The sequence below is a fragment of the Triturus cristatus genome, chromosome 3_2 (assembly GCF_964204655.1).
Source record: "Triturus cristatus chromosome 3_2, aTriCri1.1, whole genome shotgun sequence".
Lineage (NCBI taxonomy): Eukaryota > Metazoa > Chordata > Amphibia > Caudata > Salamandridae > Triturus > Triturus cristatus.
The window spans coordinates 155,594,714-155,614,021 of record NC_140584.1 but is presented as its reverse complement, the minus strand read 5'-3'; the positions used below and the strand labels follow the sequence as shown (position 1 = coordinate 155,614,021).

The 19,308-nt window shown below is 43.4% G+C and overlaps 1 protein-coding gene across 1 annotated transcript in view; it reads right to left on the bottom strand.

Moving 5' to 3' along the window:
• Positions 1–19,308, bottom strand: part of LOC146856937 (uncharacterized) — a 285,286-nt gene that overhangs the window by 246,225 nt on the left and 19,753 nt on the right. Inside the window, exon 3 of the mRNA XM_085647397.1 lies at positions 5,903–5,940. Coding sequence (XP_085503523.1) covers positions 5,903–5,940 — 38 coding nt within the window. The remainder of the gene's footprint in view (positions 1–5,902; positions 5,941–19,308) is intronic.

Below are 19,308 nucleotides of genomic sequence, written 5' to 3'. Positions count from 1 at the left end.
CGGTTGTTTAGGTTATTTGCATTCAAGATTGTGTTCCTTTTTAAGGGTATTTCTGTACTTTAGGAGATGTTTTCTACTTTTTCAAGCTTCACTAAGATAAAGGGCTGGAATGTGTGAGAAATCCTTTGCCTTGGAATGTTTGCGGGAGCTGGGCCAGCACCAGTAAGTTTCCTTGCTGTAGAGGATGTCTTCTCATGAATTGAGAATATTATAAAACTGGGGTTTCTTGGCTCGGAACCCGGATTTATCCTGAGAAATGGATGCGTCTGCTCAGTGCTGCATTTTTTGGCTGGAGGGGTCTCTTGACCCCAGGACTGTGATTTGGAATCCCCCTGTCTTGCATGGTCTAAGATGATATTGCAGCCGGTGAGGTATTTTCTCTGATCATTGGTATTGAGATATGTGTTTTTGTCTGTGAGCTGAGTTACCAGCCTGTGAAGTATTTTTATTAATTGTTTCTTGTTCATTGGCATTATCTGGTTTATTCTGTGTATATATTTTATATGCTTCCATTCAGTGTATACATGCTCTTTCATTTGACAGTGTTTATTCCTTGTATTTGATTACTTGCATTTTACAGTACTCGTTTCTTGCATTTGACGTACATTATTATTATAATTACTCTCTTGCATTTTATCTATGGGTATTCCTTTATTATAATCTGTTTATGTCTTGCTCAATGATTATTATTTGACTTGCAAGAGCTCATTATTTGCGTGTGTTTACCATAATTATCTGCTTGTGTTTTATCTCATGCATTTGAACTTGTGATACATATATATATATATTTGTATGTTGTTTTCATTTGACATCTGGGAAAGTCTTTCTGTTAGAGTGTTATGCACTAATAAAACCCCATGCCTTTTTCTGAAAACTGTCTCTTGATGTGCCTCATGTGGTGAGGATAGAGCCCCTTTGCAGTTGTTTTCTAGCCATACCGAATGCCTCTGCTAGGGAGTGCTGAATGTATTTTATTTTGGAGTGTAAAGCAAGACAGATGGGGGGAGGGAGAGTAGCTGGGCATTGTATCCCCAAAGTATGAAATTGCATCAGGTGAAAGTAAAGGACACTACCACCCAGAGCACTAGAAGAAGTGCACCCACGGCCCTGCACATAGAAGTAGTCATCAACTGGGCAACGGGCATTGATCAGGCTTAGATGCTCTATGCCAAGGAAATTTTGCAGCCCCATCCAAGCACTGCAGCTATGAAATCCAGAGGTTGGGGACAGAAAGGCCACGGCCTTAGTAGCATTACTGACACCTTGACTGCACTGGATTTGCGCTAATCTACCACACTGCAGATGAAAAGAAAGTCTAATAAGTCTAATAGCTCCTGAATTAAGTGGATATTGGGTACACCGTCTAGTCTTATGATGTCCACCATTGAAACTGCAGGACCCTGCGAAACCAGACAGCATGTGCTGACGCTGGGTTCGCCAACTGCACTGGGACTTCAACAATTGACTTATAACTATTGCTTTGTGTTGGTACTGGGGACAGTGCAAATTTTGCAAGAACACGTGCATTGCATGATTAAAAGAGCGCCCAATGACCCTGTAATAGGGAAGCACCCCAAAATGAAGACGGCCATACATCACACCAAAGGCTGGCAAGATAAGCACGTCCCCCACTGCATCATTTCTTGCAAACAGTGGAGGAGACAGAATGGAGAAAGTGTGCAAGCTGAACTCTATGCTGGTGGCCATAATGTCAACCAGAGAGACTCTGGACAGCAAAAAGGGCACTATTGTAGTGGATCTGGACTTTCTCTAGGATGATCAGAGGAAGACGGCGGAGAGAATCATCAAGACAGAAATCATCATTATGGGCTAGAAGCTGGCTACAGCAACAACCGAGAGATCTAACAGAGTAAGTATGCTGGTTGGAATACAGAGCTGAGGAGTCGCATGGGTGCACCAGAAGGAATAACATGCGGGAGGTGGGACATCTACAGAAGAACAGAAAGGGATTTCATCATCACCGACTTGGAAAACTGCCTCAGGCAGATGAACGGCTTTCGCTATTCTTTGCACTAGAGTGAATCTATTATGAGCAGATTGGATTATGGCAATGACTTATATGTAGAGATGGTTGATTACCTTTTTACTCTTGCATTATCAATTCAAAATATGGCTGCAAAAGTAATTTGCCATATTCCCACTAGGAATTCGGCTTTGGCCAGTCTGAGCTCTCATCACAGTGTGCCTGTCTGTAAAAGAGCTGTTTTCAAGTTGCTCTGCCATGTGCATTGAGCGGTTTATTACACCGTACCTGCATCTCCAAGATGCAGAATTTGTTCCCACAGGCCAGCGAGAGCTCTTCGGTCTGCAGTCAGGCTACTATTCAATGCAGGTGAATCAGGAGGTAACTTATTGGTGGTTGCTTCTCCACTTTTTACTGAAATGTCCTCCTTTTTATCTGCTCTCCACCTCTGACCTTATCACGTTTCGCAAAAGGTTGAAAAAATGTTTCCTCCCTGAAGTATTCTATATTTGGTTGTTGGAGCAGTGTTGGGCCAGGATGGTTATCAAGCGACGGGATATCCGTCAGGCATGATTGTGTGCTTTATAAATACTATAGATAAATAAATTACTAAATCATGTTCTCTAGCCCTCTATTACTTAACACACTCTGGGGCTGCATTCACTGGGATGGTACCACCCCCACCCCAAGGGATGGCATCATCGTGGATCAAGTGAATGCCAGTGCCTTGTACTTAGACCAGTTGATCCTATAGACAGGGGACCAGGAAAGGGAAAATATTTGGGACATAGAGATCTCAGGGTTCATCAGTAAGAGGGGTGTGACCCTTTTCAGCCTATTCTCTAACACCTCCACAAGGATTTTCATGACAACAGTTTATAATGAAACTCACTATATCTGGTACATTGCAAAGGGTCCCTGTCATGCTTAGGAATCAGATAAATTCTTCTCCCACTAATCTCTGTGGTCAGACTACCCTATTCATCTGTGCCTTTAAATAACATGCTCAGAAGACAGGCCATTCTTGGTATGTCAGTTTTATACTATATGACTGAGAGTCAATCCTCCACTATGACTTTCGCTGTAGACATGACATCTCTCGCTCTGGCAATCTTTTCTTCAGGGAAAGCGTCCTCCAGCACCAATCCATGGTCTGAAGAAAGAACCTGATGCTTAAGATCTGATAGGAACTCCACCCTTCATGGGTGTATGAGCATGGACCGATCTCCAAGATGACCTGAAAGAAGAGGCCAATCATAATCTCATATGACGTTGGCATGTTAGTTGGCGACCACAACTGTCTTGTATGGCAGGAGTAGTACAGAGGGAGTCAAACGGCCTCAGCAGTGTAGACAGAAGTCTTCTGGACTTTCCCTGCATTCATATTGCCTTTGCAATGGGCGAACATGGGCAGTTTCTGCAAGGGATATACATATAAGTGTTCAGGGCATATTTGGCATTAGCCGGGGTCTTAAATTCTAAGGCTGATATACTGACTGTATAGGTAAGATGTGTACAGGAGGTACATCCTCCAATACACATTCATACATGTATACTCAAGAACAGTGCTTAGACATGTATAATGCATGCTTTATAGTAAAGCACACGTTACATGTAGGTATGTCAGGAGACATAAGTCCCCTAAGCCTGTTTTTTTGGCATTTGAATTTGGAGCAAAGCCAAATTAAACTATTTTAGTAAATCTGGTTTTGCACAAAAACCTACGATTTATTTGCAGCTTGCCGCAAACGTGCCCCCCGCTTGCATACATTAGCAGGGAGATGACAACAAATGTGTGGGTGCAGTGTGAGGGTCAACTTTGAGCCCAAAATAGGTTTGTGAATAGAATTGATCTGCTGCTGCTGTGCTGCTGTTTGAAATACTTGCGTTGCTTAGAGCTACATTAGTGTAAACCCTGAGTAAATCTGGTACTGGGATTCTCTAGCTTTCCTTTTTAGCTATAGTCAAGTCCCTCACAATCCCTCTTCTAACACAGGTCTTTCCGGCCCCCACAGAATCAAAGGATCTATTAGTGCTCTCTAAATATTTTGTCAAAAAAGAATTCGCATTGTGTTTGTCATCAGGTAACTCATAACAAGAGGCATTCGTGCACTAGGACCCTGAAGGCTGCATCGCGAGGCCGAGGTTCAGCGCTGGAATGCACGTAATACAAAAATATTTCTGCTGCCCTAGCACCCGCAGCCAATAATGTAGTGAAGAAAATGTCAGATATCTGAAATGTTCAAGATTGCTTAGTGGCTGTCACTGTTTCCATTCGAGGAGACTGATTAATGGATGTGCTTACTGCACAGTAATAGAAAACATGGGAGAGGTATTTGACTTAAGGTCAGAGGAGCATTTGAAGCACAACTGAAACAGACCTTTCACTGAGACGAGGTTCACATCACAGTCGAGGCTGATGAGAGGAAGCGGGTACAATACAAATATAACCATTCATTTATGGCACCAGACCTCTCTCTATTTTTCTGGGCCTGGCAAGACCATCACTAATCAGTTTTAACCTGTCCCACTTACTACTCTGCTACCCTCAAGCCAAGCCGGACTCACTCTGCAGTCATTTGTTGAGCTGTCCACTCCAGTGATGTAACGAAAACTGACTCCCCCCCTCCAGAATATGAGGGGACCCTGAGCCTCCCATATCCCAGATATTTATTGACCTTGCGCTGAATACGGCTGCCTTTAAGGGTTGGGGCCCCCTGGAGAGTTGGGGGGCACTCCCTGACAAATGGGTGTTGAAGGGGCGTTTGTTACGCCCCTGGTCCACACTCACTCCACAGAAAGAGCTGGTCTCTGTGATCTTGGCTATCCACCACGCCCCCCACATTGGCACCACGCTCTCTGACAGAGTTCTTCAGTACTAAATATATGATCATGGCCACAGTCAACAGGAGAGTTGGACCATCCATGGCAAAAAGGAAGGACAGTGTTAAAGGCCACAAAATGGAAGAGGTGAAGCTTTCACTATTCACTATGATGCGTGTGGTAGGCTCCCTTCTATTTTTGGCAGGCAGTGGGTTGCAGGCCTCAGAGACAAAGGAGGGTGGGAGACTGACCAAGCAATGGAGAATGCAAGGCCCAGGAGCAGACCCTGCATGTTTGTGGTAGCGTTTTGTCTTGTCTTCTGATTCTCCCATCAAACCCTCAGGTTTCCGATATTCCCACTCTCCCGTAATCTTTTGTCTCTCTGCTCCTTTGCACAGCACTTTGGAGTTAGGATTGGTGTGTTACACCTACCCTAACACACATACATAGACACGCATTCATTCGGGGTGCTCTGATCACACAAAGCTTCAGAATGCAATGTTTCAGATCTGCTGTAAATAACAGTTCCACCTCTGGCGGTACAGCATCCATATCAGGATCCCAGAAGAGACCCAGTGACAGAAAGGACATCATCATCTGGATGAAATCTAGACAAAATAGTCAATTTTGACACATTAAAACCTACTGTGGGTAAAATGTTCTCATTCGCATATATGCAGAGGCGGAAACCCAGGAGGAACAGCCACCCAAATGGCCTATAGGAGATAATATGCTAGATTCCCTCAGAAGCAAAAACATGGCTCACCCCAACTCAAGTGTGCATTTGGACTGGAAAGACCATTCCCCAAATACCATGAATTCCAACCATCCACTGCCTATGAATGCAAGACACCAGTTAAAGGTGATGCTGAAGCTTGCAAAGTAGCCTTATCAGTAAGTTGTCCGTATAATATCCTCTCTTAAGACCTCGAGGCAGGGGGTTGTTCAATGGTTGTAGCCAGGCACTGTGCAGATTGTGTGTTGTTTCAAAGTATACTATGCACACAAAGGAACTTTGCAGCCTCTCACCTTGATGACCATGATAGACTCTCAAAACGGTTGCTGACTTCAAATGTCGCCAATATAATTACTTACTGTTTTTTGGACTCCAGTCGTTTTTTAGCATCCGATTGCTGTTGAGGAAAAAAGGGAAAGCAGTTTTATTGGACAAAAATAGCAAAGAATTTCAACAATTGATCTAAATTATTATGTTGCAAAGATGGAAATCATGACAGTAGGTTCATAGGTGAGGATTAATGCCTTCACTTGATCCATTCTGGGTCTTAATTGGCATGCAATAAAGGAAGGCGATACCCTTGACCCCCTATTGAAGTGTCAGTTCTTTTATTCTTTTTTTTGTATTATTTAATTATTAATGTGCATGTGATATGGCTCCGGGGCAGAGTGGCTATTCAAATCCTACAGACGTGAGCACAGCTTTCATCCAACGAGGTTGGATTCAAGCCATATTTTTAGGAAAATTATATTTTGCATAACTGAGTTTCATTTCGAATAATTGCATGCATATCTATCTTGAGTAGATATCCTTGAAATATAAACACCTTAGGGCTATCCTTGACTTTCTCCTGTAGGGAAAACCTATAATTCCTGCTCAACTTCCATCCCAGCTTCCTTCAACATCAGCACTTAGGGGCCGATTACGATGTCGGTCGGAAAGCAACCCAACGACTCGGTGTCAGAATGGTTTCCGACCGAATAGGATTCAGGGAGTCCGACCGACCGATTATGATGTTTCCGAACACCGTTCGGTTGGACTCCCATTGACTTCAATGGGAGCCTGTGTTCTGACCAACAAAACAGGCTCCCATCAAAAATAGGGGTGGTCACAGGAAACCTTGCACCCTGTGGCGGGCACCCCATGGTGTATGCCACACCGTGCATGATTGGAAAGCGGGGACCCATGGTACCTCACTTGCTCCAACCAGAGGTCTGCGGGTGAAGGGGGGCCTGCTACGGGCCAACAAAGTTGGATTCCGACAGCCAATCCATGTCGGACAAACTGATTCAGAAAGGCTGTCCGAATATGACATCGTAAGAACTGTATGATTCAGCTCCAACCGAATTGGTTTCTCCAAATGTCGATCGGAACCAAGTCAGAACGACCAAACTATTTCTGACTATCGTAATCGGTCAGTTGGATGTGTTTCCGAGTCGGTCGGAAAAGTGGGTTCCGAATCAGATTCAGACAAACCGAATGCTGTTCAGAGCCTTTCTGACCGACATCTTAATCTGCCCTTTAGGATCTGCCTGTCTTCTAAAGCAGGGCATAGCCCCCAGCCACTAATTAAATACGAATGCATAGCACTTACTGCAATACAAGTGAAGAGGGCAAAATGCAAACAGCAGTTACTGCAGCCAGCAAACCACACTGCGCCAGATGGTTTTGAGAGAAAAATATATTTTTTTACACCTAGGATGGCTTAACCCACTGAATGTGATATATTGTCCAAAGTCATTCCTTCAGTCAGTGATGGATTAACAAACTGAACATAATCAACTTAAGTTTATTAACCATCATGCAAGCAGCTGCAACGTCACACGGAAAATGTGGATGGTTTGGAACATATGAATTACTGTGATGCAATCTATGCAGGTTAACTACAAAAAATCAACCCTATTTGCTAAATAAAACCCAGGGTTAGGTTGCGGCATGGCGTATCACATGACTACTGCTCAGAATTCTCTCCATTTGTTTGTGGTGGTGATGGAGCAAGGTTTCGTAGAAAAGAGACTTGCTCAGATGCAATCCACTTGTTTAACTTACTAATTTAACAAAAGTACGTGAATAACTAATGCGCACCACATGAACATGCGGGTTAGTGAAGCTTGCGTATGTGTGTACTAATGTGGATAACAATGAAGACGTACTAATACCGCTTTAAACAGGGAACTGTTGTGCGCATATGTCAACTGCATCTACGCAGTATGACATACTAACGCTTGGAGGGAAATTCTGGCACATGGGCAGAAGATACTAAAATGGAGTCTTGAAGACTCGTGTGCATGGCATTTGCTTACTTGAAATGAAAACAAGCTGTTTTACTAATGCTAATTCGGGATAAGTATTAATAAGTAAAGGGGGTTAGAGTAGAGGTGGGTGGTATACAGTGAGACCACTTTTTTTGTGAAATTAATATTTGTCTTTCTGACTTTATCACAAGTGCGCATTTGGGCCTCTCTCGTATAACTTAGTATGCTGAGTAAGGGGAAGTCTGCGCATGTCCACTGAAAGGGAGGCCAGAACGGTGACAGAGAAATTGAATGCAAGCCAAAGGACAAGTGTTACAACCTGGGAACGGATGGTGAAGAGTTCAACGATGAAGACTCTTATTCAAAATGTTATCAAATTGTTTCAAAGTGAAACGTGAAGGCGTATGAGAACCCAATTTATGAATAATAATTTAGGGGTTGGGTTTGTGAACAATAGTTGAACTGATTTTAATGACATGTAAGCATGGTGTGATGGAGCTTCCCCCCTTGCCTGACCAATCATATTTTGTATTTTTACGATATTGAAACTTTCGTGGGTGGAACATGAAGAACGAAAGGTATAATTAAGGTAGCTTTAGTTAGTTTGTTAGCTATGCTAACCTATGCCATGCTGCAGGGAGAAGAGACACAGATGCTGTGAGTCGCGCTTCGGGAGATGCTGATGCTGGGAGAGATGCTGTGAGATGGTGATGAAGAGCCGAATGAAGAACCTGAAGCAGAACTTTCTATCATAATTTAATTGAGTTAGATCAGAAGATCGCAGAAGAATCTCGACGAGGAAGAGAGTGGCAGACCGGGGTGCAGCACAATCGTCGGTATTGTAGAGAGGTCATCTATCCTGTCCTGAATCATGTCCTGAAGTCTTTGTCTCCCTCACCAGCCCTTTAGCCAGGAGGTTGATCTTTCACACCATCCTTGGTAAATATAATTCCTCGTTATTTTTGCAGATGTTCTTCTTTTCTCTCTGTCCTCTCCTTTCTGAGCATTGATTATTGTATGAGTCCAAGGTAAATGTTTTCTTTGGATTTAATGAATCGAATTTTCTCTCCTATGAATGATGGTGACTGCACTGTATTGTTTAAATGGTTCACATGCATTTAATTTAGATAAAGATTCTAAAACTTCCTTAGTCTGTGATTATTTACTCTAAAGTATAGAAAAGTTAGAATATATGTTAACTATCACCATCAACTAGTTCAACTAATGGTCCATCGACCAGAGGAAAGAACTTTTTGATCTGTGAAAGGGTTAGCTAGAGATGAACATAAGTATTAAATAACTAATCCTAAACATTGTGAAAATTACAAACTTGACAACCAGCACTGTGAGTTTATGGGCCCAGGTGAGTATAAGGTAGTGGAGTATCTGTTGTTGTTGAACCGCTGTATCAGTGGGGTAGAGGGCCGTGTAATGTGGACATGGGCTACTGAGGCAACTCTCTCTTCTAACAACTCTTGGTGATGCCTCCTCAGACCCCAGAAAACCTGAAAAAAACTTAACTCCTTGGACACCCTTTCGTTTTGTCGATTTAAAAAAAAAAAAACTCGTGGCAGATGGCGGCAGATGCCTCAGTTTACTAGGTTCACATCTTTGTAATGCAATCTTTTATTAAGGACTCAACCAAACCATTAGAGTGGAAAACATCACTCCTCAAAATAGACTTTTGAGCCTAAACTGTCATGACTGCATCACCAATCCGAAGCTGAGACTGCTTCAATAACCCTGAGAGACAGATAATTCGCTCTTGAACAATGGGCCCCAATTGGAACCATTCATCCTAAGCGGAAATAGGAGAAGAGAAAGTATTCATGATCCAGTTGTGTTTCTTTGTTTTTTTTTTCTATTTCTGTATTCGTGGAGAATCCGCAAATCTCAAACGGCACAGATATAGAAAAGTGTAAAAAAAAGTCTGGCAATAGCTCAGAGACAGAAAGCCAGCCAGGGCCTTTACGAGGGCTGTGTGCGCTCTGGGCAAGCCTTTCCATTAGACAGGCTCCCCACCAATGCCCACAATGTTCCACTGGCACGAAGTGCACAGGGCCGTGCCCTTTAACTCCAGCTGTGCTATCATCGGCAACTAGATGTCCTTCCTTGTAAACTATCGAGAAGAAACCCTGCTGAATTTACTCACTAGCATTTGCTTTTAGGTATGTATTTGAACTTCCATCAACGCGATGCTCAAAAGAGCAATTGTTTCTACCTCTAGTGATGTTATCCAGGAGGTCAACTGTTATGTGGTATGTCACTGAAAGGAGTTAAACTTAAACTTGAAGGGAAGAGTACCAGTGAGAAAGCAGCTCTAATGAAAAGATATAGTTGAACCATCATCAAAATAAACGTGAGCAGAATGAATAGAAGTGCTCTTTCTTAATGCAGTGAAACATACTTTAGTTTCCCAGCCTTAATTTACTATGCCTACTCGGATTCAGAAAGACGTAATTTCGAATATCAGAAGATACTGAAAAAACGTTCAAAATCTTAAATCCACACAAAACTGTTAAAAGAGCATTGAATTTCGCCAATGTACAACCGTTGTTGAAAAAGGTCCAACACTGAAACAGAAAACATCATCACATAACATTTGTGAAGGAAAACAAAAAGAGGCTTTCAATTAGTGAAGTTGCGATTTCTTAACAATGGCCTTAAAACCTGCCATGCATTAACTTCATAATATGTACAGAACAAGATAAGGTTGAAGAGAGACTACTCAGAAATGCCGATACACATGCAGGCGCCAATATTAGAACTGCTATACTGCCCAAAGGAGAAACACAACAAATTGTGAACGGTACTGCATCTAAGTAACAGGGCCCTTTTCCGGTGATACAATGTGGCCCAATGCTAGCACAAGTCTCTACAACTGAATATTGTCTCACAGATGGTCTGGATAGTTTATAGCCTTAACTAGTGCAACGTCTATTTTCCAAGGAAATTAGTTTAAACTATAACCTGCCCTGCTTACAAGCGGAGGGAGGGTTCTCAAAAAGAGGGGACATGCCCAGACACTCTGGGACAGATTTACAAGCCCCCTCCGCCACCAGTACTTCACTTTTCGTGACGTACTGGTGGCTCAGGGGGCTTCTCCATATTTACAGGGACAGGAAAAGCCACCCTGCGTGACTTTTCCTCTCCTTGCAAATACGGCCTCTTCACACGTAGCACTTTGCGTTGAAGGGGCGTTCCATGGGTGTTGCTGTGGGTGTTCCCACGCAACACCCATGGAACAAGACACATCTCCAGATTTACGAGAAATCGTAAATCTGGAAATGCGTCTGAATGCTACGCCACCCTAGAGGTGGGGGAGCAAGGCGCAACGAGGAGAAATGTTTTCATTTCTCCTCGTTTTTTCCTCTTTCAATGCGTGCTGCATTCTACAGCACGCATTGAAAGAGGCAGCACGCATTGAAAGAGGAAAATGCCTGTAGTGATTGTTTTTGTGCAGTAAGGTGCCCCTTCCAGCACAAAAACAATCTCCCCACGACGCAGGCATCCATGCACCATGGTGCAAGGGTGCCTGCGCCAGCGGATGGCTGCAGTTTGTGCGCCAGCGCAGGGGGAAGCACAGAGATGCGACATATTCTGGTAAATATGTTGCATCCCTATGCTTCGGAAGTGCCGCAGCGTGGAGCAGCCAAAGGGCTTGCGGTGCCACGCTGCGGCACTTCCTTGTAGATCTGCCCTGGAATATTTAGGCTATTATCGCCTGTCAGACAGTGCAGATAATCGACTTACTGAAAGCGGCATGAGGGTTTGTCTAAACAGGTGCCCGCAACATCAAAAGGCCAAGCTTTATGCAATCTTCTAAATAGGTGAGCACCTTCTCTTCATAGCAGGTGAAATATGAGGTACTTGGTGGAAGGGACAAGAGGCTGAGACATAATCGTTTTCCCCCACTTATAATGAGGAGCAATCAGGGTGGCCCAAACCCCAGCTCCATCCCTTGCAATAAGAGCACACTGTGACATGCAGGTATCTAACTAAGGGGTAGTAGGTTTGACACCAAGCAAATTAAACAAAGCAACTACTGATTGGCTACATTTTAGGCATCGAATGGCAAGATTAGTCCCCAAGGTCGAGGAGGATTCAAAAACTATCCCCAGGTAAGGAAAGCTGGCTATCTTCACTAGCTTGGAATTAGCAATGGAATTGTGTGCAAGCTCACACCATTTGGGTTGCAAAGCAGAATATGGGTTTTTTAAACAGTTTGTCTTGAGGTCAAAATCAGACATGACCTGAGTAAAGGCTGTGATCACATTTTTAAGGCCCTGCAAGTTCGGGCCAATAAGACTGCATCATCCACATATAATATTAACACCTGTATGGGGTTTACATTGACCATCATTACATCTACTGATCAACTACAGATTCATCTTATTTATGTATAAAATAAATAAAGTGTGAACAGCATGCATCCAAAGCGAAAGCCATACTCTAGTTTAAAAGTTTCCGAATTCTAACCGCGAGGGCCAAATCTGACCCTAGTGTGAGATTGTAGTGTAAGTCAGTAAGTAAGTTCCCGAGTGCTGCGCCAAGGCACTGTTCTAATAAAAGAGACCATAATTTTGGTCTACTATTGGTCGGCCTGGTGGTGGAATTTTTTTCTTGTGAATCTTTGGTATAGAAAGAACAACGTTGGGTATATCGTTTATCCACCCATACAAATGGTCTTAATGATACTATCCCGTGGAACATGCTGCACAGAACATGATTTTTGACATCCTTGTCAAATAAGCGCAACTCCTAAAACCTTTCCTGCGTGATATGATGCTTATAACACGCACGGACAAATACACTTGTGAGAATGTCCATATGAATCCTTTTCTTCTCCTCTTTAATTAATAATGTCATTTACTAAAAAGCGGGAGTAATCACTAGCATTGATCTCTTTAACCCCTTCCATGCCCATGACGGAACGGTTCCGTCATGAGCATCGGTTGCGCTGTGCTCATGACGGAACCGTTCCATCATGGCCCCGCCCGCGCTCGAACCCTTCAGCACCGCGGGGGAATTCCCGCCGCGCTGAAGGGGTTAATATGCAGTCACCATAAATAGTGGTAAAAACGATCTCCCACGCGTTATTGCAGAACACGCAGAGTCGCCTGCATTTATGATTAATGCGATCCACCACATACTAATTAAACGTGGTTCACGATATTCAATTTAAATTGTTATTTTTAGGTCTCGCGCCTAGCGTTGCAGTGCGCAGCCCTGTCCGCGCAGCAACAGACCTCTTGGAGGGGGTTTCAAACGTACCTAGAAATCGCACACGCTCGTGCATGTGCTTTTTCTTTTGATCCCCGCGATTGGCTTGTGCGTGCGTGTTTTTCACAAACAGAGCACGCAATAGGCCAAAGGCGGGCGCATTGCTCGGCCCATGGCCTATTGGTGTCTATTACGCGCACCGGCCGTCATGTGGTTTCAATTATCGTGCCCAGACACGGGCGCGATAATTGAAGTCACATGTCTCGCTGTGCCGCGCGCGGGCTTCTTTGTTTTTCCAGTGATCGCGAAAGTGAAAGCGATCACTTTCCCTGTTGGTTCTGTCAGGGATAATGGCAGCCTGGGTCGCTGCTGGCAGTGAGCAGGTTACTCCTCTTCCTCCTCTCTACAGCGGGTGTGTGCTTATCCCTGCCTCTCTACCCTTCTCCTGTTCGCAGACCTTCTACAGCAGGAAGATGGCGATGGATGGTGTGAGCGCAGCTGGGAAAGGAGCTCTCTCCCCTGAGCCGGGGGAACCAGCAGAGAAGGTAAGTTGCCGGGCTCGGCTTGGTGGAGATCTGGTGAATGCAGGCCCTCATGCCTAGCATTGCTTGGGCCCCTGAACAAACCCTCTGTGGTCCCTGGGGATCCAGCATAAAAAGAAGCGGTGCCCGTAGACCCATCTCTGGGAATGGCTCCCGGCTGGGCAGCTGCTCTCGGGAGCTGGAGCCTTGGCAGCGATGCCACCTCTCTGCCGGGGGTGCAAGGAGACCCCGGGCAGTCTTTGTTCTGGTGCTCGGCTTTATAATAGTGCATTTGTTGTGCACGGCTCCCAATCTGTGTAGATCAATGTGCGGGGGCTGCAACAGCACCGGGACTCGTTCATTATACCACAGTGCATATGGCAGCCTTTTAACCAGTACCCGTCCAGCAAGCAACCGTGCATATCAGTGTACCGGAGCTGTTGCTTTGCGTGTGAGCCTGAGAGTTTTAACTGGAGGCGAGGTTCGGAAAGTTACCCTTCGGTGCACCTGCAGGCTGCAGCTAATAAGATTTTAAGTCGAGTCCATCGGTCTGTCCTCCTTCGAGTGTGCGCCTCTGACAACCTTTTTGTATGATTAAACCGACTTAAAAATGGGAATGTGTGTGTACTTTTAAAGGTTTGTGCATGAATTGCTAAAAGACATGCGCAAGCAAGTGGGTTGGTAACCCAGACGGTATTTCGGCGGGTGCACAGTGAAATATCACATTTATATGGGCGACGGTACACCAGTGAGTCATATACGGCTCATTCTTTACACCAATAAGTGTAATATCGCGCTTCCTGCTGGTGAATATATTGTGCAAGTATTCATGTTTTTATATAGATTCACATGCTACTCTGGGGTTAGTCTGAATGTTAGTGGTTCTTTTTCTAGCGCCGCGTTCCACAATGAGCTCACTTCAGAGCGCTACAGAGTGCATGCTTACAGTGCAAGGTTACAGCCTTAGGGCTCTTGCCATCAGATGAACCATGAGATCAAGCAAGGTACAATGGAGTAAACTCAAATGTTCTTTGTATTAACTGTGGTGGGAAGGTCCCTCGTTTTCCTTTTCCACTACACAACCAATTTGGATAATTGATGGCTTTTCCTGGAAATAACGCAAGGCAAGGAGCTGGGTTTATGTATTCATAGCTTTCATGCTTATTTAGTGTCTGTGTGTACAGGGGCGAGTGAGATAACGTAGAGTGGGCAGGAAGAAGCACTGGCTCTGGTAACAAGCATTTGCAATGCAATAGGTCTCGCATTTACGTGAGTTTAAGCCAGTGGCATTGTAAATAACAATGCCTTTTATTTATGTTTTAAAAGTGGAAACAACAATAAAAGGCATTGTCATTTACAATGTCAATAGCTCAAGCGCAAGTAAATGCGAGACCTATTGAATTGCAATTGCTTGTTCCCTCTGCAATCTCTCACATAGTCCGTGTCCATAATAGGTTGTCGTAGGCTCTATAATGGAGCCATGCCAGCCACCACCATTATAGAGTAAAAACGGAAGTGAATACATTATGCTAATGCAGGTTAGCTTTCTAGCTTCAGGCAACACGTGACGCAATGTCCATTGACGCTGCCACGCCTTTCCCAGTAAACCTTATACCACACTCATACGCCGAGCACCGGCACCGGTGAGATCCTGACCAAGCTCCGTAGGTTGGAACAGAGGGCAGCTATCCTTGCAGAAGTAAGTGACTGTGGCAAATGTCACACATGTCCTCACAGAGCCCCAGCACCCTGCCCCATGCCTTTATGGCTTCTTAATCCTTCCTCCGTATTTCCTTCGGTCCTTAGCGCTTTACCACAGGAAGCTCCCCATTCTTGGCAGGATCAGTATGTCCGAACTAGATTGAGCTAAAGTAAGCTTCGAACCATTTATGTTGTCCTGTCTATGTTTGTCCAATCTATGTTTCACCATTTTTAATGTGATTGCTTGGTATGCGCACTTGTGTCATTTCATGTTTTATTTAAATATAACGGCAACAGCCTTAACCTAAAGCTCGCCAGTTTTCCACGCCACGCACAACTAGTGGATACATACACTTCAAGGAGCGCTCACATTCTAACGCAATACTAGTGATAGCTCGTAATAGATACTATCACCATTTTCAATTCAAGCCTCATCGTGACCACGCATGGTTTAAACTGTTAGATCACACCCCTTGATTAGATGGCACATTGTGGCCACGCATGGTTCATTACTACATAAACTTAATGCATGCCAGCACCTGTTCATGTGCATGATTTATCTCTAGTTCACAGGTACACATTTCAGCAATGAGCCTACAGGAGCAAGACAATTTCCAGGCATGCAATTAACGATGATGTCACTTCTTATGTTGTAATACTGTGATACCGTATGCCTTTCGCCCTTTTTCTTTCAGACACTCACAGTGAAGGGTCCGTAAGTTACACGAACCCACTACACTCACAGCGCACTTTAGGATGTCTGCTGATATATTCACTATCAGTGGCTACTCCAATTTTTAGCCACTATACACCTTGGTCCTGAAGAAAGCCTCATGAATACAGTAGAAGGCTGAAACTAGTCGACCTATACTTTAAAGGGATATTGAGGCATAATTATTAACCTCTACTGTATCCCGCATATGTTTTTCACGAAGGTAGCTCTTAGAGACATTTTTAACATTTAATCATTTAATCACATCTCACATAGCACTTCACGTCATTCAAAATACCAGTTCCGCTGTAAATCAGGCGTTGAAGCACAGCTGGATTGCATTCGGCAATCCAGCTGGGACCCCTATGATGAAGCATGCCACCATCTAGCCAGGTGGGTGAGGGGTCTTCTAAAACAACTAACAGTTGTTAGTGCTCCTGTAGAAAGGTGTAGAGGTCATTATCAGTGATCATACCTCTCTACGGATATGTCCACGTTGTTTATTGTGAATATGTTTGCCCCACGTTTCCACTGCATCAGAGTCAAACTCAGAAAGCAAAACATAATGTAAGGCAAAAAGGAGATGGCCTCAAAACCTATCTCCCTCTTTCCTTGCCACACAAGGTAAAAACAAAACCACTATCCTCAAAACAAAACCAGCCAATTTAAAGCAGCAGGCACACAGCTCATCAGAAAAATCATTTATGCCTTCTCAGACCCTCTGACCACACATTAAACTAATTATAATTAGCAGATTTCTTCAGAGACAAAATCGCAAAAAAGAAAATCCACCCAACCCATAAACTCTCAAACAACACTTCGAGCACTGACTATCCCGCAAGAGCTCAGTCAAATAATTCACAATAACCCCATTACTAAGAGTGATATTATCCACAAAGCCATCCAACCATGCAGACAAACACATTGTTGAAGCACTGGCAAACTCAAGATATGTAGCCCGTGTGACTAACCACCCAAAAGGCCTCCCTCATTCAAAATAAAGTACGAATGAGGCTCTCTAATATTGTCATTGTATAACTGTATTAGTGTTTAAAAAAAGCAATATAGTTCCAAATGACCCCAAAAATGTAAGCATTACTGTATCATTCCATTTAGCCAAGACCATGGAAATCTGGATGGCCACTCAGTTGAAAAAAACACACTAATGAATTTCTAGGAAAATGCCAATAGAGATTCAGACATGGCCATACAAACTAAGGAATTTCTAGGAAAATGCCAATAGAGATTCAGACATGGCCATAGCACTGCAACAGCAATTCTTAAAGTAATCCACAATGTCATCCTGATAATGAACAAAAGTGACACTTGCCTCGTTGTTCTACTCGATCATTTGACAGCATTTTACACTGCTGATCATGCCTCCTTGCTAAATATTTTGGAATATAGAAGGGGAATATGAGGTGTTACTGTTAAGTGGTTCAGGTTCTGGGTCCTCTTCTTGTTAATCTATACTTGGAAGTTATCGGAGAGCTCACGGATGAGCCAGACATTGCCTTCCACCAATAGCTTGGCAACACTCACCTGTACCAAAACAAATCACCTGACAATAATTCATAACAACATTTGATAAAAGTCACACATATAGAAATGTAGGACTATTCTGTACCTCAGTTTGAACGCTCAGAAAGTCTAATTAATTCCAATTGCCTCTTATCCAATAGCCCTTCTAATAAAACAAAGTTTATCCTCGCTATCCAAGGAAACAACCACTACTTTAGTTGAATAAGCAAAATCTCTAATTTCTACCTGAAACTGAAATATGAAGGTCTCAGGTAGGATGCTAATTATTAACTCGCATTGTTTCTAAAACATGATTCAAGCATCAGATCTCAAATCTATTGTCGATTGCATGTACTTTAAAGAAATGACTACGGTAACTCCATAGGGGCAGGAATGCCCCTAAGTGGGATAGATCCCTTAAAGAATGTTTGAAATGCCGATCCTATTTCAGGCAATAGAACATATGATGATACTACACCAGGTTTAAAATTTTTAAATAGGGACCATGTAAAATCAATTACTTGCATGCCATACTCAGCCTTCACCCACACTCATCAGAGTAACTGACACAAAAGATCAAAAATGCTGGAGGTGAGTGCATAGTTAAGACCAATCGGATCCTTAGGCCAATTTCTACAAACAGAAGACACACTTCTCAACCCTTCTCAGGCTCTGCTCCTCATAACTGGAAGAGCATTCCTCCTGAATTCCTCCAAGGTTACTTACATTTGTATTATCTGGTTTGTAATTGACCCACTTGGTGGTTCTCATTAATATGTTTATACATGTTTCTATCATTTCATCACAGTACCTTTAAATGATGTGTTATATCACAATTAAAATTTTTGTAATTACACATATATGTGGAAGTGAATAAACAACTATAACTTGGATTTAATATGTGTTTTCATTGAAGTTCTTCAATATTGATCTAATTTCATTGGAGCCCTGGCAAAAATACATACTGGGCATAGCATATGGTCTTTTGCCAAACCATGTGTTTTGACGCCAGCTGTCAGAGCTCACATCACACAGACTTTCCAAGTGGGGCATTGCATTTGGCTCTCTGGTCAGCCATAACCTTAGCCATGAACTACAGACCAAAGGACATAGTCGTGCCAGTGGATTCTGGGCAAATCCTGACCTTCCTCTACTCACTGTAACCAGTCATCATGGCCCATATAGGCAATACATATTCCATCTATTTGAGAACTAGGGCAGTCTGTTCTTGAACATGTTTGTGAATCCATCCGGGGTACTTTTTCCATCATGAGGTATGCATATTGAGGCTGGGACAATAGTCACTCATTTTCTGTGCCCAGCCACACCGTACAATGCTGAATATCTCCCATGCATTGTGGGATAACTCCGTGAACGTCAGGGTAATTAATACTTTTATATGAAAAAAATACCTTTTGGGGGTTTATTTCCTCTCAACAAAAACATTTATAGAGTAGGTACTTAAAGAGTACCTGATCTGCAAATCTTCAGTACTGTGAAGGAAGCTGGTAAGCTTCTCTTCCCAACACAGAGATCCCTACCAGGAAGGAGGGGGATCTCTAAATAGAGCTAATTTTCCTTGCCAAAGTAGCACAACATATAGCTTCTGCCTTTCAAATGTATCAGTGGACCGTCCTCCAATAAGTTACACCGAAATTTAAGGCATTATCGATCATTGGATTAAGGCTTATTTGGCACTCTGATCCCACTTCTTCCACCACTCTGTTTACCACTATTCAACATCTAAGCTTGTATGCCTCAAGACTCAGAAATCACACCCTGGCTCCTCAATGTGCACCTGCCTCAAATCCTGTGTTTATCAATTCCTTAAA